The sequence below is a fragment of the Amblyomma americanum genome, chromosome 1, assembly GCF_052857255.1.
Source record: "Amblyomma americanum isolate KBUSLIRL-KWMA chromosome 1, ASM5285725v1, whole genome shotgun sequence".
NCBI lineage: Eukaryota > Metazoa > Arthropoda > Arachnida > Ixodida > Ixodidae > Amblyomma > Amblyomma americanum.
In genome coordinates, this window is record NC_135497.1 from 558,436,521 (window position 1) to 558,458,688 (window position 22,168).

A 22,168-nucleotide genomic window follows, 5' to 3' on the forward strand; every position below is an offset into this window, starting at 1 on the left:
TCTTCTCTGAACCTAACCCTTTTATCCGTACACCATCACATTGAGTCATTGAAGTTTCTGCATGGCATCGCCAATTTTTCTTATCGTGTCTCACATCCCCTATATATTCCTGCAGATATTCCTCCTTCAATTAGGAGTCACCATAGCCTTAATATTAAGCCTTACTTTGCTCGATGTAATAAATTTAATGTAGCTTTTTCTCACGTACTATTGAATTCTTGAACTTAATACCCGGAACAATTAGGTCACTGCCATTAAACGATTTTCTGTTGAAACTACACCTGATTTTATGTACTTTCTTGTTGTTACAGTGTATTGACTCATTCTTGTTTCTGTACTGTATCTAAGTGTTCCTGTTATTTTTAGTTTCATTTGTGTCATCTGCCTTCCTTCTCGTGAATATTTAAAATGTTATTGTTCTTTCTTGCTTTTTGTATGACTTCTTTTTGTCTAACCCACTCCTGCAATAGCCTCATAAAGGGGCTGCAGTATGTGTAAATGAAATAAAAAATTATTTTTTATGATCGTCTTGCTGACAATAATCGAGCGTCAACGACACGGGTACTCTCTTGTCACATCATTGTAAAGCCTGCAGAGAAAAAGAAGAGAAAAAATGCCAGGCGAAGCTGAAGGAAACAAAAATCATAAGCAGGGACAAAGATACCACAGCCTGTGAACTTACAGAGGCGTTTCACAAAGGCGGAAGCGATTGTGTATGCACGCTCACAATTTACAAAAAAGGAAGTGTCTTTTTAGATATGTACGGAGGCAAGTTTTTTGCTATAGAAAATTGTTATCTTTTTGTTTCTACTCTCGTCTGTCTTCCTGCTGTTTTGTCTGTTTTACACATCGTCTTTCTTGCATTCTGTTCGTGTTTTTTGGTTAGTTTGGAGTCCATTCGTTACTATTGTGGTTGCATTACACTTGGGTAAATACAATAATTTAACGACTTTCCATGGCTTGCTAGGGGGAAATCAGAAAAACCTTGTTGTAATGGGTTTGATTGTGCATACCTGAGTGCTTTAAATTAAAAAGGTTGCCTGCACATTTGTAGTAGTTTGAAATGTCAAGCAAGTTGCTTGCTTTTTACTGCAGTGCTGAATTCCACTGGAGTGCCATGCTTGCGTATGTAGTGTTTTCTTTTTTGCTTCCTGATGCAGTGTATGTGCAGTGCAGCAGCCCCGGCAGCCAAGAGGTGGTGCGCTCGCTGGCAGCGGTAATTGCTGCCCTCACTGCGTCATCACAGGTGGAGCTGCTGGCCAAGGGGGCTGCCGTGCCTCTCGGATGTGCGGTCACCACAGTCTCGGACACTTGTCAGGCGTACCTCATGCTCAAGGTATGGCTTCAAGGGTTGGCCCAGAAACTGCTTTGTTAGGTGCCTACCATGCATACTGCTGATGCCTTGGAGCAGACATTACTTTGCTTGTGCCTTTCCTTTTGCCGTGTGCTTTTTTGAGGAGAGCCTGCTTGCAATTCATTGCTTTGGCATGCAGCAGAGCTGTCAGTTCATAAACAAGGATGCAGTATTTGCATTAATATGGCGTAACTTTTTTCTGGGAATAATATCCTTCAGAGTACGCCTCCTCGTGCTATATTTAGAACCAGAGTATGAATGCTACACTGAACACTAATTGAGACTGTATGGGTGATGCCAACACAGTTCAAATGAATGCAAGTTCAGCTAACAGAAGGGAACGAGAAAGACTGAGATTACTGAACGTAACGGTCTGTGATTGTGATCACCTGCTGTTTTCCTCAAAATCAAAGGCTAACACCTTCGGTTCTAAAGCCCAGCATGACAGCAGACCTCCTAAAAGTCGCCTTTTTAACTAAAGAGGCGGGCAGCATTCAGTGCAACCATAACTGGCGCACCGGAGAGCTGCACCATAGTCAAGAAGGGCTTGTTGTGATTTTTGACCAAGGAGTGCCTGTGTTGACAATAACTCGCTGGTTTTGTTCAGGGTATCAGGGCTGGAAAAGCGAGCAGTGGGCTACTGTCCTGCAACTAGTGTTTTTCGACTGAAGTGGTCGCAAAATCTTAGGACAAGAGTGTTACTTCGATTTCCTTCCTGTTTTTAAGTTAAGCTGAATTTGGTGTTACCGCCGCAACAGAATCGCAGCGCTGAGGGCTATGAAAAGCCAAGACAAAAAAATTACAGATGATCACTGTGACTGAGTATGCCATTAGTGTTCTCCATGGATGGAGCCAGGTTCAGACATGATGCAGTCCCCTTTCCTCTCTCTCAGCCTTTTGCACTTGCCAACCGAGGCTTTAAAGGAATATTTTTCCAGCATGGGGGTTCTAATGCTAACACATATCAGTGAGAGCTGTTCTTTTCGAGAGTGCCTGCAACACTGCGCCACTATAGGACAACCCTTTTCCTAGTGCCATCCATTCCTCATCATCAGCAACCTTACTACTGCAGGACAAAGGCCATGGCCTCTTCCAAGGCCAAGAACCAAAAGATGTCATGTTTTTAATGTCCATAGCAGGACAGTAACTTGAAGTAAAGACACCCCATTCCAGGCAGTGGGTAGACACATGGGCAAAGCAGTGGGGTGCGACTCGCACTATATATGCAGTTGTGTCAGCCATAATTTGCCCTGTTACGAAAACACACAGTCCCATCTCTGGTACCGAATCTACGAGCACGAGAAAATTTTGTGACAAACACTGAAGAAAATGTGCTGGGTCCGTCCGGCGTACGTTTAGCCACCTCCTTCTTCACGTCTCCTCTCCCTCCGCCACCGAAAGCAACTGCATTGAACTATTCGTGTTGCCATCCAGTGAACATATGGTACAGCTTCTGTGAAATGATTTGCCCCTACTATGAGGTTTGGCTGCTGCGTCCAAGGTCATGAGACCGAATCACCTGTGTATTTGATGGAGGCGAAATGCAAGAACATACCAAAGCACGTTAAGGAACCCCAGGCGATCGAAATGAATTGAGACTACACGGTCATCATCATCATCATCATCAGCCTGACTACACCCACGGCAGGACAAAGGCCTCTCCCATGTCTCTCCAATTAACCCTGTTCTTTGCTAGCTGCACCCACCCTATGCCTGCAAACTTCCTCCTAATCTCATCCGCCCACCTAACTTTCTGCTGCTCCCTGCTTGCCTTCTCTTGGAATCCACTCCGTTACCCTTGAGGACCAGCGGTTATCTTTCCATCGCATTACATGACCTGCCCAAGCCCATTTCTTCCTCTTGATTACGACTGGATGTCATTAACACGCGTTTGTTCCCTAACCCACTCATCCCGCTTCCGTTCTCTTAACGTTACACCTATCATTTTCCTTTCCATGGCTCGCTGTGCTGTCCTTAACTTAGGCTGAAGCCTTTTCATTAGCCTCCACGTTTCTGCCCCGTAGGTGAGTACCGGTAAGATACAGCTGTTGTACACTTTTCTTTTGAGGGATATTGGTGAACTGCCACTCATGACCTGAGAGAACCTGCCATATGCACTCCACCCCATTCTTATCCTTCTAGTTATTTCACTCGTGATTGGGATCAGTGGCCACTACCTGCCCTAAGTCTACTTTACCACTTCCAGGCCCTCGCTGCCAATTGTGAACTGCTGTTCCCTTGCTAGGCTGTTGAACATTACTTTGGGTTTCTGCATGTTAGTTTTTAGACCCACGGTTCTGCTCTGCCTGCCTAACTCATTGATCATGCCTTAACTTTTATCCCCAATTGTTCCAAATTTAGGCCTTGTATTACATTCTGTAAATACGGAGAAAATAGCACTGGTGAGATCGTGTCTCCCTGCCTGATCCCCTTCCTTATTTGTTGGAATTTTATTGCTGTCTTTATAGAGGACTGTAGTGGCTGTGTATATGTTATATCCAGTATTTCATGCAAGATTCAGTAAAGCAGAAATTTTGGGCAAGTTGACTGAATTAAGCACAATGTGTAAACAGGTCGTGCAGAGGCAAGAGAGAAAGAAGGATGCGTGTCAGGTGCGTCACGTATCGCCGTCTATTCATTGTGAGGTAGAGGTGGTTTATAAGGTCCCCTTCTCATGCGGCGCCATGTGCATTGGACAAACTGGAACATATGTTAATAAGCAACTTTTTGAGCGCAAAAATGACACCCTCCTATACGCAGCTATCCACTGCAGGACTTGCACATGTAGCATGAAAAGGATTATGAAGAAATGAGAGCAAAAGGTGACCCTGATGCTCAGTCCACATTTCGATGCAAATAGCCTGAGTCGCTTTGGGACGTTAAACCCCCCCATAAACATTTCGATGCAAGAAGTGTAAGTGCGTCCCAGATTACCAGATCATGCGCATTCTGTTCCGCCGCAGCAATAAGGCAACACTCAAGATTATGGAGCCCTTCTACATTCATCACAAGGGCAAGATGTGTATCAGCAGCCCTTCCCTTGCATAATCTGAGAAGGAATTGAGATATTTGTCCTTCGATGTGTCTTTTAGATAACTTTCCAGTTGTGATAATTTCTTTCAAAGCCTATATATGTGTCTCGTTCTCCAGTAAACCCAGTTGGTACAGTAAAAGCTCGTTAATTCGAACTCGAACGGGACCGGAAAATTTTTTGAATTAAGCGAATGGGCGCTAGAATAAGCAGTCATAGCACCCCGCCATGCGGTTAGAACTCGAAGCAGTCACATCTTGACTCGTTATTGCGAGCTAGGCACGGAAGGTGCTAAGAATTTCTGGCTCCGAACAGGCCGCCATTAGAATCTGAACCTGGCAATGTTTAACGCTAGAACTTTATCTAGTGAGGCTAGCCTAGCAGTGCTGTTCGAGGAACTAGCGGGAATTAAACGGGATGTCATAGGGCTTAGTGAGGTGAGGACAGATGAGGCATATACAGTACTATTGGGTAGGCACATACTCTGCTATCTTGGATTAGCGGGCAGATGAGAACTAGATGTGGGATTCCTCATTAATCAAGATATAGCTGGCAACGTAGAGGAGCTCTATAGTATTAACGAGAGGGTAGCAGCTATTGTAATTAGGCTCAATAGGAGGTACATGTTGAAAGTGCTGCAGGCCTACGTGCCTACATCAAGCCATGATGACCAGACCGCTGAAAGCTTCTATGAAGACGTGGAATCGGCAATGAATAAATTAAAATCACACTACACTGTACTGATGGGCGACTTCAATGCGAAGGTGGGCAAGAAGCAGGTTGGGAGTCCAGGCAGTAGGCGGCTATGGCATAGATTCTAGGAATAGCAGGGGAGAGTTATTAGTAGAGTTCACAGATAGAAATAATTTACGGATCATGAATACCTTTTTCCGGAAACAAAAGAACAGGAAGTGGACCTGGAAGATCCCATATGGCGACTCTAAAAATGAAATCGTCTTCATACTATGTGCTCAACCTGGCATCGTTCAGGATGTGGCCGTCCTCGGAAAGGTGCGCTGTAGTGACCACAGAATGGTATGGTCTCGAATTAGCTTAGACTTGAAGAGGGAACCGAAGAAGCTACTGAATAGGAATTCCATTAACGAGTTAGCGGTAAGAGGGAAAATACAGGATTTCAGGATATTGCTGCAAAACAGATATTCGGCTTTAACTGAGGAAGATGATCTTAATGTTCATTCAATGAATGCTATTCTGACAGCCATCGTTACGGAATGCGCAGTAGAAGTAAACGGTAGGACAGTTCGACAGGATACCGGAAAGCTATCTCAGGTGACGAAAGATCTCATTAAGAAACGTCAAAGCATGGGGGCGTCTAACCCAGGATATAACTGGCAGAGCTATCGAAGTTAATAAATAAATAAATACCTTGCGCTTAATAAAAAAGCGCAAGGTAGCCGACATAAGGAAGTTTAATATGAAGAGAATCGAGCATGCTCTAAGAAACGGAGGTAGCCTAAAAGCGGTGAAGAGGAAACTAGGCATAAGCAAAAACCAGATGTATGCGTTAAGAGACAAGGAGGGCAATGTCATTAGCAATATGGAGAAGATAGTTAAAGTAGCCGAAGAGTTCTACACAAATCTGTAGAGGAGCCAAAGTTATTGGAGCGTTATTGAGAGAGGTAGTAGAGCATAGGGATGGAACATCCCGCCAGTAACGAAAGATGAAGTAAAGAAAGCCTTAGGAGCAATGGAAAGGGGAAAAGCAGCTGGGGAGGATCAGTTAACAGCAGACATCTTGAAGGACGGAGGGGAGATTTTGCTATAAAATCTAGCCACTCTGTGCACGTAACACCCTATGACCTTGAGCATACCAGAAGCTTGGAAGAACATTGACATTATCTAAATTCATAAGAAAGGAGATGTCAAGGACTTGAAAAATTGGCCCAATCAGCTTACTGTCTGTTGCCTACGAGGTATTTACTAAGGTAATCGCAAATAGAATCAGGATGACCTGAGACTTCAGTCAACCAAATGATTAGGCAGGCTTTCGTAAAGGATATTCCACAATAGACCATATTCACTCTGTCAGTCAGGTGATACAGAAATGCACAGAATATATCTAACCCCTATATGTAGCCTACACTGATTATGAAGACGCATTCGACTCAAGCGGAAACCTCAGCAGTCATGCAGGCATTGTGGAATCAAGGTGTAGAAGAGCCCTATGTCAGAATACTGGAAGATATCTGTAGCAACTGCACAGCTACAATAGTGCTCCATAAAGTCAGCTATAAAATTCGAATAAGAAAGGGTGTCAGGCAGGGAGACAATCCCGCCAATGCTATTCAGTGCCTCTTTACAGAAGGTATTCCGAGGCCTGGATTGAGAACAGTTGGGGATAAGAGTTAATGGAGGACATGTATGTAATTTGCAATTCGCTGATGACATTGCCTTGCTGAGTCACTCAGGAGATGACTGATGCAACAGTAGCTCTGTTTGGACTAGTTGGTAAGAGGTTTCTGAAAACATAACATAAAAAAGATGGACACCACAGACAACAACAGACCCTATTCACACTATCACTATTGAGATCAGCTAAAAGAAAAACTGAGCATGAAGTCATAGAGGCGTGTTTTATAAGATGAATGAGCAAGGCAAGGGAAGTAAACGCTAATAGAAATTAGGCTGAAAACAAACAGGAGGTGTAAAACAATATGTAGTAAAAATAAAAAGAAAAACAAAAAAGAAGAAAGAGAAGGAAAGAAAGACAAAAACTTATAAACAGGAGAGCCCTGAGAGCCCCTAGTTTCACATCCGACACAAACTCAAATGCCTAAAAACCATGTTGAAGCAAAGTCATGTGAAGTCACATTAACAGTTTCCTGTTAATGTGTGTGAATGTGTTTTAACAGACTAATATCCTGATGTCCAATAAACTGATCTAGTCCGACTCCTCAGTGTTTTTAGAATTTTTGGTTACAAGAGACCTTGGTTACAAGTGACATTTTTCTTGGGTCCCTTGAGTGTCTCTTGTAATGAGGTTTTACTGTATATTCGACGTGATGGCTTTTCTAGGATAAAGTTGCAAGTTAGCGCCTGTCCCATCCACATCTGTGTCGTCCGTGCCTTTTTTGCCCTATGTTTTAAAAAATCGGGAGATGAGCTTCATTAATTGAGTTAGACAGGCAGAGCAGAACGGTAGGTCATAAAATTAACATGCAGAAAACGAAAGTAATGTTCAACAGTCTAGCAAGGGAACAGCAGTTCACAATTGGCAGCGAGGTGCTGGAAGTGATGAGATAATACGTCTACTTAGGGCAGGTAGTGACAGCTGATCCGGATCATGAGAGGGAGATAACTAGAAGGATAAGAATGGGGTGGAGTGCATATGGCAGGTTCTCTCAGGTCATGAGTGGCAGTTCACCAATATCCCTCAAGATAAAAGTGTACAACAGCTGCATCTTACCGGGACCCACCTACGGGGCAGAAACTTGCAGGCTAACGAAAAGGTATTGCAGTAGAACATGTTCTGGGGCAAGGTGGCGCATAGCTTGAGTACACGAAGCACACAAAACACAGCACACAGACATAGAGTAACACTAGACAGGTGCTACTTTTAACTGTTTATTGAATCCAGGATTGGCCTATTTATAGCGAAGTACTTGCTGTTGGACTAGTTGGTTCATCATAAAGTTGAATGGCGCAAGGGAACGAACACAGGAAGACACAGAAAGAGGCGCTCTTTCTGCCTCTGTGTCTTCCTGTGTTTGTCCCCTTGCGCCATTCAACTTTATAGCCAGAGGAAGGCGTGGTGGAAAGGGCTAGGGTGCCTCGATGCCAGCGCCGCCGGTCAAGGTGGTGCCATCCTTGACCGCACCCACGCCACCTTTTTCTCGCTGCGACGCAATTTTGAGTCACGGCGGGCGCCCGCAGTAGCTCGGTGCAAGCAGCTGTACTTGTGTTGTTCAAGGCACACTGGCTGCGGATGACTCACTGGTGGTTCTAATTGTTTGAGAGTGTTCGACCGTATGACTGATGAGTTTGGCAAGTCCACCGAGCCATCACGCTGGGCTGTTGTGGGCCAATGGGCTTGGGACTCGGAGCACATGAAGCTCCGCGACTCGGAGCAGTAACGAAGCTGAAGCAGTAATGAAGCTCAATTTTTAGCTAGCAGTCATTTTTCCAAAAGCCTAACCCACCAGTACCCAATTTTGCAGGCAAAATAGGAATTGCACGCATATGCATCGTTAAAGAACTAAACCATTTCTCGTCGATTCTTTTTCACGAAGCATGACTTTATAAATTCAGTTACAGTAATGCCTCATTAATACGGACACTTTGGCTCCCGAGCAAAACTGTCTATAAAGCAAGTCGTCCGTAGTAACGAATCACGAAGAAAAAAAACAATATGTTGTGATTAAGGCCTGCTTCTGTGCATATTGGCGTCCAGTGAACTAAGACATAATTTTCGGAGCTGCAAACCGACCCATTATCCTAGTCGTCATTGTGCTTGAAATAATGTGCAGCTTTACGCGCCTAGTGGCGTATGATATTCTTGAAGGTGTCTCGTGGCTAAATGACCCGACTACTGACATCTCACGAACCACTAATATATGTATATCAGTGCTGCTGAATGCAGCTTTCTGCGTGGCACAAGCTGGGGAGAGTTAGTCGTTCGTGCAATATGGAAAATAGTGAGGCGCATTAATTGGGCAAATGTAAAGTATGAAATCACCAAAGAAAAGGGCCGTACCTCAGCCATTTGTACTTTTTCTTTTCATTGCATTTCTCTGATGTCCTACGCTCAAAATGCAGAAATCGAAACACTGCGTCAGGGCAGCAGAGATTTTGTTCTCATCTCCGTACATAATACCGAGACAAAAATACATGGGCCCTATTAGGCACTGTGCATCCCCCCCCCCCCCCCCCCCCCCCGTCCATTGTCCGGGCAGTGAGTTTCCATATTAACGAGGCGGAAATACATCGAAAAGGTTAGGTCCCCAGAAGAACTGCACATATTTCGAGTCGTCCATTTTAGCAGGAGTTGTATTAGTAAGGCACGACTGTACTTTTATTTCCGATTTAAAATTTTAAGAAAATGTTTACTGCAGGTATTTAATGACCTAAAATTCACCCTTTTTTGTGTAGGTTTATATGGGTGGTTTATTAATGAGTACAGATGGGCTCGAATAAAATAAATACAATTTAAAAGTATATGCAGAAATGGGTTTCACAAACTGATGAATTGTAGCAGAGCAATCGGTGGGCATGATGAGGATTGCTGGTCACTAGCCAAAGTCAAAAAATGTTTTGTCTTTGTCAAAACATCTTCACTGGCCAAAGTCACTGGCCAAAGTCAAAGATCTTTTGACTTTGGCCAGTGACCAGCAATCCTCATCACCTTGATTCCTGACTAGACGGTATGCCATCGAACCCTCGACTACACTAAACCGGTGGGCATGTTCATGGCGCAAGCGAAGCCTGCGTATGAGCGCACGCAAGAGCACTAGCTCGGTGTTTGTGCACCTGCCAGAAAAATGAAACGAGTGAAAAACTCACAGTAATCTTTCACCCTATCGCCAACGAAGGGCAATCAGTTTTCGTGGGCCTCGAGTAAGAAAACTCGAGCACAGTGGCAATGTTGGTATACAGTGGCATCGTTTTTATATACCAGCGCCCGCCTGTAAACGAATGTAATTGCACCCCTGTGGCCAATAAGCAGATGAACAACTCGCAGTTACACTTTGAAAGATTAAAAAGCAGACAGACGTCAGTCTTTGCGAGCACAACAAATGGAAACAGCCCTCACAATAAAAGCGAAACCAACCGCAGCGCACGAGCGGCTGATGACGCGTGGTTGTTATCAAAGTGCAGGGCTTGAAAAGCCAGAAAGCACATAGAAAAAGAAAGAAAACAATTTCTTCTACTCGCACGGAGCGGGAGCACCTCCTTGGTAAGGGATCCTTAAAATAATAGCGCTTTTTTCAAACCAATGGACGGCACACTAATTGTTCAACTTCGACCACTCTGGGCCCTAAAATTAAGTCGTACAATTGCCTTTTCAACCCTGAGATGTTAAAATGGCTATTATGAGTAAAAAGATGCACAGTGCGATACTGATGAAAAAGACAGCTCAAGTCAAAGCACACTGAAGTGTGCCGAAGGATGAACGGCATCGTAACGAACGCTAGCGCAGCTGATCCCATGTGATTCAATATGGCGGCGCCGTTGAAGTTGTCTCCACCCTGAACGATAGCGCTGGCATCAAGGCACCCTAGGAAGGGCGACAAAAATGATATAACAAACAACAGGTAAATGTCATGTGCGAGGGCAAGGATACTACGTTGACGACAAGGTACGTTGACGATTTACGCTGACTTACTCACAAACTGTGCAGGATATTTTATCGGATTTTAAGCAACATTCCAAGGGTTTGGATTTTACTTATGAACTCACGAAAGAAAACAAGCTATTTTTAGATATTGACATAACCATTACTGACAAAGGTGTTTGCTGGATGTATCGTCCTCGTGCCCGCACAGAATTGTTGCCGTACGATTCGACACACTCGAAAACTATGAAACGTGCCATTGCCATCATGTGCCTTGAATCCGCACTAAAGGAATTGTGCTGTCATAAAGTACAGGAAAGCTTTGACGTGCAGATCCAAAATCTTAAACTGGCAGGCTTTCCTTCCCTGATAATTAGTTCTGTCACGGAAGCATTGCTGAAAAAGGTGAAAAAAGAAAGAAAGAGCGAGGACGGTGAAGTATCTGGAAAGAAAATCAAACCGGTTTTGATTCCATACCCCCACAAAGTGGCTCATAATCTTAAGCATGTTGCTGTGAAATACAAAGTCCTGGTGGTCTTCTTTAAACCCAGAAAACTTGCATCGCTGTGCCGGAAGACTGGAACTGATAATGCCAAGTCAACAGAATGCAAAACTAAGCATAGAAACCCTTTTGTGAAATGTGCTGTGGGTGTAGTTTATAGCATCCCGCTGCCTTGTGGAAAGAAAGGTGTACATCGGCAGATAGGTCGATGTATTAATGAACGTCTAATGGAGCATCAACTTTCGCTAAGAACTGGTACCTGGTACCGGGTCAAATTTGCCACATCATTGCAAGGACTGCGGCAATGAAGAGCAGAAAACTTGTGAAGCAAAGCTCCAAGACACTCAGATTTTGAAGAACCACGTTGCGCATTCAAAAGAGACAAACACAGGAAAAGGCAAAGGAGACAAAAAGAGCGCAAACTATCAACTGAGCTTACGTGTGTGAAGGTGTCTTATATGTGCAGAATCACAGCAAAAGGACAAGGGGAATGAGAGAGGGGGTAAAGCCGGTCATCTCCTGATCAACAACAGGTGCGCAGAAAATTCTTCTCCTCCTTGTACAATTTGACAGTAATGTCGCTTTTACATTTATCGCCGTTTTCTTTTATGTGGTATATAGCCTCCAAAATCTCACCCGCTGTTTTGTTTTTACTTTTTCCTTGAAGTTTTATCTCCTTAAGCAGAGGCTCGCGTCCACTGCAAGCAAAGCAATGAGCGGGCAGATTCGCTCCTTCTTTATTTCGAATTGACCGGGCATGTTCCCTTGCGCTTTCATTCACGCAACGGCCTGTTTGTCCCACGTAGGTGCCTCCACACTTGAGCGAGATTTCATAAACCATGCCCATGGCACATTTCACAAACGTTTCAGCATGTTTTATGCCGCATCCACTGCCTCTAGCTCCTTGGTTACCGATTCTCGGGCACAAGCCTGCGAGTTTCTGTGGGGCAGAAAATACGACAGAGACACCACGCCTCTTGGCCACTTTTTTTACATTGCACGCCACTTTGTGTATATATGGCACCACCACGATCTTCTTTTTTGGCAGTGGCTCGTTTGCTCTACCTTGATTTCTTCTTTTTATCTTCCTAAGAAGATTTTCGGCCAGAGCTGTTATGACATCGCAGGGGAAACCGGCTGAAAGCAACCTTTCAATTTGGTTATTAAAGCTGATATGCATTGCATGCGGGCATGACTTGGTAAGAGCAGATTCCAGGCACGAGCTTGCAATTGCTCTCTTGACTACCTTCGAATGCGCCTTCGAATGCGCGGAATCATACGGCAGTAGCTCTTTCTTTGCTCATGGAGCGTAGTGTCAGCAGGCATGTTGTAAGCCGAAGTTCAGGTTAATATCTAAAAACTGCAACGACCCATTAGAAGGAAGTTGATGCGTAAAGGTCAAGCCTCGCCCATAGTGTCTAAAGACACTATTCACTGAATTAGTGAATTCTACTCACTGAATCAGTGTGGGTCAATGTTATTTGTTTGGATAAAACAATAAAAAAATCGTCAACATATCTAAAACACTTCAGTACCCCCAGATTAGCAAACTGGTCATTTAGGGAGCGGTCAATGGCGGCTAAAAATATGTTACTAAGAACAGGGGCGACGCAAGAACCGATACAAATTCCTTGCCGTTGAATGTAAAAGTTGTCTTTAAAAGATATGAAGGTGGCTTTCAAATAAAATTCGAGCAAAGACATGAAGCCATCTGCTGATACCCCAAAGAAGGATGGAAAATTGGGCGAGTTGGTAACTGTTCATGGTGGGTGGAACAGCGCGAACAGACGATAGACGAGAATAGAAAGACACAGACAGGCACTGACTCACAACTAATGTTTTTACTGAGAAGAACATACATTTTATACCCAAAAAACATGTGACATATCAGTAACATAGCAATCGCACTGGCACTTTCAATGGTTACATCGCTACACACTTATCAGCCACGTGGTGCACTCTCATCAACAACGAGCCTCCCCCCCCCCCCTACCTTGAGTTCGTGAATTATCTAAAAACGAAGCCTCCTTATCAACCAGACACAAGGAAGGCTGGCTAACACACTCTGCTTGTCTTTTCTGAATGAAATATGCCTCCATTATTTCCCTGGCTGTTTTATCCCTGTGGAAAAACAAAATGTTTGTTTTGGTGACCAAGGGGCAGCATTTTTTGGTGTCCAAGGGGCGGAAAACAGGAAAAGAAAAGGAAAAAATGCCGCCCCTTGGTGACCAAAACAAAGATTTTGTTTCGCCATAGAGAAAAAACAGCCAGGGAAATAATGGAGGCATATTTCATTCAGAAAAGACAAGCAGAGTGTGTTAGCCAGCCTTCCTTGTGTCTGGTTGATAAGGAGGCTTCGTTTTTAGATAATTCACGAACTCAAGGTAGGGGGGGGGGGAGGCTCGTTGTTGATGAGAGTGCACCACGTGGCTGATAAGTGTGTAGCGATGTAACCATTGAAAGTGCCAGTGCGATTGCTATGTTACTGATATGTCACATGTTTTTTGGGTATAAAATATAGGTTCGTCTCAATAAAAACATTAGTTGTGAGTCAGCGCTTGTCTTTGTCTTTCTCTTCTCGTCTCTCGTCTGTTCGCGCTGTCCCAGCCGCTATGAACCACCATGTGCTGATACCCCAGCTAAATTTTGAAAGCCTATTAACCCACTTTTTTCAATGCAATCTCGGACAGCTACAAACAGCCCTTGATGCGGCAATGAATAAAACAAGTCCTCAACATCTACAGAAAAGGCGTAGCCGATATGGTCATTGAAGAAGGTTACAACATCAGCCGAGTTCTTGAGTATAAAAAGGGTCTTCAAGTTGTCAAGCATTGAGGTGCTTCAGTAAATACTGGCTTGTCAGGAGCTGCCATGATCCCTTCTTTCTAACGATTGTTCTAAACGGCATTGAGTCCTTGTGCGTTTTTGCAGCGAAGAATACAGACAGCGCTTTCGTTTTACATGCAGTTATTGAGCTAGCGAGCCTCGACAGTTCAAGGTCACTGCACAAAGCAGCAGCTCTGCTCTTGTTCCCTGTAGTGCTAGGTTTCACATAGACGAAGTTCTTTGCGATGGCTTGGATCGCCTTCTCGTTGAAAACTTTATCATGTATTGCGAGAAATCCTCCGTTCTTGTCTGCCTGAAGCGAGCGCAACTCGTTTTGTTTGAAGAATGAGACCACCCTTTTGGTTGGGTCTTTGGCATGCTTGATAGATGCCGTGTTGACCGTCTTGGTCAAAGCTTGTACACCTTCCAGCAGGCATCTTTCTTGGTCTTCTTGGTCAGCCTGGCTTGAGATCCTCCGGTTGATTGCTAGCAGGTCGTGGGCTGGCAATCAACCGACGGATCTCAAGCTGGGCTGAACAAGAAGATTATTACACACGTGCACGATGGAGCGTCTCCATAAGATGCAGATGTTGAGATTTTTCAGAAAAAACAGCGCAAAAAAAAAACGTGAGCAAAGACGAGATGACAAGGACGAGCGCTGACGTTTTTTTTTTGCGCTGCTTTTTCTGAAAAATATATACCAACACGCCCAACTCTCCGCATTAATCAGATGTTGAGATATTTTTTAATATGTGGGTGGTCGCAACGTTTGTGATGACTCGCTGTGGCATCAGTACCTCCGCTTACAGCAGCGACTGGCCTTGAGGTCAGTGTTAAGTCGGGTTCATCACGACTTTATTAAAAGCTTGGACACGGCCCCAGCTGCGCCAAAAGCAGAGTGAAAAGTGACTCTGCAAGCATGCACACACTGGTGTCGCTCCTGCTCGCCTATGCGCCACCACACAGAGTGGCACACAAAAAAATCCAGGACACAACACCCCTTACTTCAAACTCAGCAGTCAGCCAGTGCCAACACAAAGTCTTGCAGACGGCATGGGGCCCTCCGAGCGTAGGTTTAGTGGTTGAGTATGCCCATCTTGATCCCCTGCTGACACCGGCTGAGGTGTAGCCGTCGGCATGGTTTGTGGTGTGTCTGCATCATCTGAGGCTGGCTCAATGGCTGGCTGCTCGCCCAATGAGCAGTCCGTGGATGGCTCACTGCTCACTTGTTCCGATGGTGTCCCTTGCATAAAATTGCCCGCGTCCCCCTGAAAAAAAAAAAAAAATGTTGCCGAAAATGTTGAAGATGCAGTAAGGCCTTATGAGGCGGCTCCATTGCGCTAACACCTGTAAGCCCGTGACGAGCCACCCCTTTTCGAGTGCTGGAAGAACAACACAAATGCAAGCAAAGGGCCGGGGAACACACGCTGGCGTCGGAGCGGCGAGGCGGTTTCTAAAAAGAAATAAGCCGCGCGGAGCTGGGATTGGACTATCGGCGAATGCGCGGGCCGACATTTGAAGTTGCCGCGGGGCAGTGGTGAAGCTCAGAAACCGACACTATGCAGCCAGGCTATTTTTTTGCCCTAGCGACAGAGGCCTTCCGATTGTTGCCACGCCTGCCATTACACCCGCTAAAGAGGTGTGCAGGTTACAGTGCACTATGCAATAGGCGAGATTTTAACAGGATCACTTGCCCTATTGTGACTACTCGACGCACCCCTTCAGGAGGCTCCCGCGGCATTCCGCAAGCCGGCTTTCCCGCACAGCGTAGTCTATAAAACGGGATGGCGGAAGTCACGCTCGGGGAGTTATGAAGGCGACAGGACGCATTCTTCGGATGTGGGCATTAAATATGTAACGTATTACCGAAAGATTTAAAAAAAAAGCGCGATTTCGCGTTGCGATTGCTCGAAGCGGGCCGTCGGCCATCTTGTTCGCAGCACGGATGATGTCTGTGGGAAAGCCCACTTGGGTAAATGCTCGCGAGGTGAAGACTTGCGGCGTGGGGGTGCGGACGGTCCGCGTGATAAACGGCGGAGAAGGAAGGGGAAAGGACCTCTGTATTGTTTTCCTGGAATTTTTATCTCGATTATCGGCTAATTTGCCCAGATAGTGTGATTTTGCCACGGTCAAATTTGTGAAAGTGTGCGCAGTATATGATCGCTGGCGAGTATTCGGGAATTTTCGAATATCCGGAAATTCACGAATATCAATATCAAACATATTCGATTCGTATTCGAAATTTCGAATATTCGCACACCCCTAGTTGTAACATGAACTCTGCTAGCTTCCGCGTGCAAAGCTCTTGAATGATGTGGAACAGTGCCTCCTTGGTGGTTTGCACCATCCTTTCTGCCTGACCGTTAATGGCCGTATGAAACGGTGCAGAGGTCACCTGGCGAATCAGGTTGGCATTGAGGAATCCCCAGAACTGAGCCGAAATAAACTGAAGCCCATTGTCAGACATAATAGTGGCTGGGAGGCCATGAGTGGCGAACAGCTTCCGCAAAGCGTTGATCACTGTGAGCAACGTCATTGATGACTCTGGATTGACCTCCAGCCACTTCGAATACGAGTCCACTGCAATCAATAATGTCTGCCCTTGGAACGGCCCAGCGACATCAATATTTTTTCATGGCAACCAGCCGAAAAATGAGCAGATATGAATGATGACAGTGAGATGATTTTAATGGCTGCTGGCCTAGCGCGAGCGCTCCGTCCCACGCCACTGCCAGCTTCGTCGTTTTCGTGACACTACCCGGGGCTGCCGAGCGATCGTCTCGATCGTGAATAGAAGAAGGCACTGATGAAGGGATGCGCTTGATGGTGATGGGTTCAGAGGATGGTACAACAGAAGTGGCATGGGGAGAAGTGCTGGCCACCGCTTCCGGGCCGCAGGTCGCCAGGAGCCGACGGCCGAAGCCCTTGGACGCACCGAACGGCAGGGACGGGGGGGCTGTGTCCTCACGCATGGGTAGCGTCTCGGGTCGATCGGATTGTGGGGTCGGGTCGCGGCAGCGTCATCATGTCTTGTATTCAAGGCGGAGGACGGAGCTCGGGTGAGCGGCGAGGTTGGTTCGGTCTTGTCGGGCTGGGGCACGGCCGGGCAGCGTGGCCGGATCAGGAACTTATGACCACAGCTGACGGAGGATGCCGAAGCTCCAGAACCAGAATGGGGATGATACTCCGCACCTCACACCAAATGTTACATGGCAACCAGCCAAAGAATGAGGCGTGATGGACGATGGCATTGAGATGATTTTAATGGCTGCTGGCCTACCACATCACTGCCAGCTTCGTCGTCTTCGTGACAATATGTAGGCGAGACCATGGTGTTCGGGTTGTCTGCCATGGATGGACTGCTGCTCTGGCCGCACCTTCTGACACGAAGAGGATCGCCGTACCCAGTCCTCAATAGCTGCATCAATTCCCGGCCAACTGCGGGCGCCTTCATCCAAACAAAACCTGGATGCAAGGCTTCAAGGATTCTGGGACGTAGCTTCTCTGGAATCACCACACGGTCTGCCACGGGCTGACAGTTCATGTTGCCTGGATACAAATTGTGTGAACTCCGAACTCATGCTGCTCCTTGGTGGCCACCCCTTCCATGCCCAATTGAGTACACGGGACATGGTACGGTCCTTGGCAGAGTGCGTGACAATGTCAGCTGCATGGAGGGGGGGTTCTGGAATCATGTCCAAGAGGTAATCCAGAGTTTGCCGAAACGCCGTCTGGTCAGGTAGTAGCATGGTTGAACAAGTCTTGGGTCACTGACAAATTGTCAAAAACAGTTAGTTATGGGTTCCTTGTTCACAGACTGTGAACAAGGAACCCATCAGGGTAGTGACACAAGACATGTCCAGAGCATAATGATCTCTGCTGAAAAGGGGTCATCGGGGTGCTGGTGTACTAAGGGGATTCTGCTGAGGCTATCTGTGTGGCTCAGCTGCTTCCCAGGCAGAGAGAATACTGATACCCATTAAAAAAAATGGACCAGCGCAGCATCCGTGGTGATAACATTTGTGGAGTCTGACAGTCTGGAGTGAACAGCCCAAGAAGTGGCTTGTGGTCCATGTGGATCTGGAACGGGCGTCCAAATACGTAGTCATGGAACTTCTTTACACCTGCAATGACTGCAAGTGCCTCTTTATCAATCTGAGCATAATTTCACTCAGTCCTTGAATAGAAGGCAATTGGTGCTTCTTTGCCATTAGTCATTTTGTGTCTCAGCACAGCTCCTATTCTATATGGAGAGGCGTCACAACCCAGGATCAGCGGTGTTCTCTCATCGAAAACCTGGTTGGATGATAGGAGTTGCTTCACGTTATCAAATGCCCTCGATGCAGCAGTTCTCCAACAGTTGCGTTATGGGGCAGAAACTCATGGTAAAAGTTAAGGAGCCCCAGGAAGGCCTATAGCTCAGTCTTGTTTGCAGGACAAGGTGCATTCATAATCGCTTGAGTGTTTTCAGGTGTTTGACGAATTCTCTTGGTGTCTAATTGAAATCCTAAAAACTCTACTTGAGCCATCCCGAGTTGGCATTTCTCTTTCTTGATCTTGAGCCCCACAGCTTGGAACCATCTTAGAACTTCACGTAGGCGACTGAGAAGCTCTTCATGAGAGTTCCCAGCATTAATGACATCATCAAAGTAAGCAATGACCCCTGTTACTCCCTGAAGGAAATTTTCAAGGAGAATCTGGAAAATGCCAGGTGCGATGCTGACCCCAAATTGAAGTCTGTGGACAAGGAAACTCCCCGGTGAGTTATTGTGGTCTGAGCCTCTGCCACTTCTTTGGTCACTGGCAGCTGTTGATAAGCCTGGACCAAATCCAGTTTCGCAAAGCCTGTTCCACCAGAGAAGGATGCCAGTAGATGGCTGACCACTGGTATTGGATATGCATGTTGCTGCAACGCTTTGTTTATTGTGCACTTGTAGTCTGCACAAATACGGATGGCCTCATTAGCCTTCACGGGGGTGACGATAGGGGTCTCCCATTTAGCATTGTCAATGGGCTCCAGGACCCCTTGGTGTATGAGGTGTATGAGTTTATTAGGTTCTGCATCGATTTTTGGACGAAGTGCTAAAGCCAGTCTTCGTGCCTTCAATCTGATTGGTACAACTTTGGGATTAAGTGCAAACTGCACAGGTGGTCCAGTGCAACACCCCAATGTCTCATCAAACACTGAATTCCTGGAATATGTCAGCAGTCGGGTTGGAAGGCTGGTTTATGTGCTGCACTCTTGTGATGTTGATACCAAGGGCTGGAAACCAGTCCAGTCCAAGGAGGCTTGGGTGCTCATCCCTGACAATGACGACGTAAAAGATCATCAAAGTCCTTGAACTTCACCCTGAACATGCCATATCTGTGCACAGCTATACGACTGGCCTGATAATCCTTCATCATGATGTCGAGCAGTTCCAGGGTGGGTAAACGACCATTTGGAAAAATCCACCTGGCTGTGGCATCAGAGAAGAGTGAAAATGTTGACCCCGTATCCACCTCCATTGGGCATGTCTTGCCTTCAAGTTGGACCACCACATGTATCTTCCTCCGAGCGGGTGTTAGCACATTAAAGATAGCTAATGACTTCAATCTGTATTTTCAATCGGTTTTCACGCTTGATGACAATTCTGGGCCTCACGCAGATTCCCAAATAAGTGACTGTAGCCTAGACCTGCCCGAACTAACACTAAACGAATCAGGAATTTTTGCTCTTTTACTTAATCTTGACGAGAAGAAATCTACTGGCCCAGATAGTATTCCGAATACGTTCCTCAAAAGATACGCAGAGTGGGCATCGAAATATTTGCTCCTTGTTTATAAGAAATCCCTAGAAAACGCAGAAGTCCCGAAAGATTGGAAAATCGCTAAGGTTGTTCCTGTTCATAAATCTGGAGACACTACAAATGTGTCTAACTACCGCCCTGTTTCACTCACGTGTGTTGCATCCAAGACATTTGAACATATCATTCTTAAACACATCGTAAAATTTCTTGAAGAAAATAATCTACTGAGTCTTAACCAGCATGGCTTTAGGAAAGGGCTATCAACTACAACTCAACTGCTGAAAACGATCCACGATCTCGCATCCGCACTGGACAAACGCAGCCAAGTTGATGTCTTATTTTTAGACTTCTCGAAAGCGTTCGATCGTGTATCACACCCAAAATTGATGTTTAAACTTCAACACTTCCTTGGCTGTAATAAAATAACAAACTGGACACAAAATTACCTTTCAGACCGCTACCAGTATGTGCAATATGACGGCCACGCATCGCACCATGTCAAAGTAATGTCTGGCGTACCTCAAGGAACGGTATTAGCACCCATATTGTTTCTACTTTACATAAACGATCTAGCGTTCAATCTTAACGTAACAGTCCGAATGTTCGCAGACGATTGCATTATTTATAAAGAAATTAAGTCACACGATGATCAAGTCACATTAAACAATGCAATTGGTCGAATTGAAAAATGGTGTCAAGAGTGGCAGATGACCCTTAATCTCCAGAAATCAGTGTGCATGACTGTATCAAAAAAAAAAGAACCCGCTCATTTTCTCGTATGAAGTCGAAAATAAACCTTTAAAATCAGTTCAAAAATACAAATACCTAGGTGTTGTCATCGCCTCTGACCTGAAATGGGATAATCGTGTAGAATATATATCGTCAAAAGCACTTTCCGCACTCTTTTCTCTTAAGCGATCTATACCATCTGCATCTCCCGACACCAAGCTACTGGCATACCGTTCTCTCGTCCTTCCTGTGCTTGAGTACAACATCCTCTGTTGGTCCCCGCACACACAGAAATGCATAAATAAGGTAGAAAGCATGCAGCGGGAAGCAGTAAGGTTTATTTTTAACAAATATCAACGTAACGACTCCCCAACTGAACTCTCAAACAAGGCAAATCTCTCCACTATTAGTAACCGTGCCCGAATCTCACGCCTTAAATTCATCTTTCTCCTCTTAAACGGTGCCCTAAAAATAGATCCTGACCTCTACTTAGTTCCTTCACCAAAATGCAACACCAGAACGAAACATTCACTGCACTTAACAGAGTATAAGTTTAATACTGACACCTTTCGTTATTCATTTTTTCCGCAAGCGATCAGGGAATGGAATATGTTACCTGGAAATGTTGTTAATTCTGAATCTTTGAGCAGTTTTCTTTGCAACCTGTCATAATGGTTTATTTGAACTTTTATTGAAGCATTGCACGTGCTTTGTGTTGCTTAATATTACATCATGTATTTTGAAGCTGTCTCCCATGATTATCCATTTTACAATGTTATATCAGTTGTTTGAACCTTCTTTGTGATTTTTTTCTTTTGTGACGTACCTAAAAAGAAAACAAACCTGTTCCCATTCCTGCAACAGCCTCAAAAGAGGCTAGCAGTATGTTCCAAATAAATAAATAAAATAAAAAATTGTGGATAGCAGTTGCAGCTCGGGCATCACAGTTGGAAATGTTCACGCAGGCCGCGGGTCCACTGTGAGGCATCCTGTTGTTGGTTTTGGAATTCTGACGGTAGTCGCGCGGCCTTCAATACCAGCAGACTCTCAATATGTGTCCAGTTTTTCCGCAGCCCCTGCACTAGGCATCACGGAAACGGCATAGACGCCGTTCATGGGGGCCACCGCAGCCAGCACAGAAGATGCCCCCTGTTCCTTCCGGATTCCCTCGCTGCTCCGGGACTGTCCGCAACTGCAGGACATCTTCAGTGGACTCTTGCTTGCTGTCACACCTGCGCTCGTTCCTTGATGCACCGTCTCGATGCGGTGTGGTTACGCTTGGACGGCCGTCACGGCTGGTTTCCCGGTCGATGGCCTCGGCAGCGGTTGCCTCCTCAACAGCACTGGCGAGGGTTACTTCTTTCGTAGCCAACAGTTGTCGCTTCACCTTGTGGTTTCACAACCCAAACACAAAACGTTCACGAAGCACGTGTCGAGGGCAGTGAAATTGCAATGTTGCGCCGCGGTTCGAAGGGTGGCAAGATATGCGGCTGCCGGCTCTCCCTGTGCCTGGTCGCGGCAATGGAACTCGCATTGCCTCGCGATATCTGGCTGCAATGGCTAAGGAACGTGGACCGTTTCTTACCGGTGTCTGTGATACCTTGCGCCTGCAAGAAAAATCTGAACCGCTGTGCATTATCTTCAC

General features: G+C 45.7%; 1 protein-coding gene across 1 annotated transcript in view; it reads left to right on the forward strand.

The window, feature by feature from the left end:
• The window catches only part of ValRS (Valyl-tRNA synthetase), a 359,853-nt gene that overhangs the window by 323,677 nt on the left and 14,008 nt on the right, over positions 1 to 22,168 (forward strand). The window contains exon 24 of the mRNA XM_077651139.1: positions 1,161 to 1,336. Coding sequence (XP_077507265.1) covers positions 1,161 to 1,336 — 176 coding nt within the window. The remainder of the gene's footprint in view (positions 1 to 1,160; positions 1,337 to 22,168) is intronic.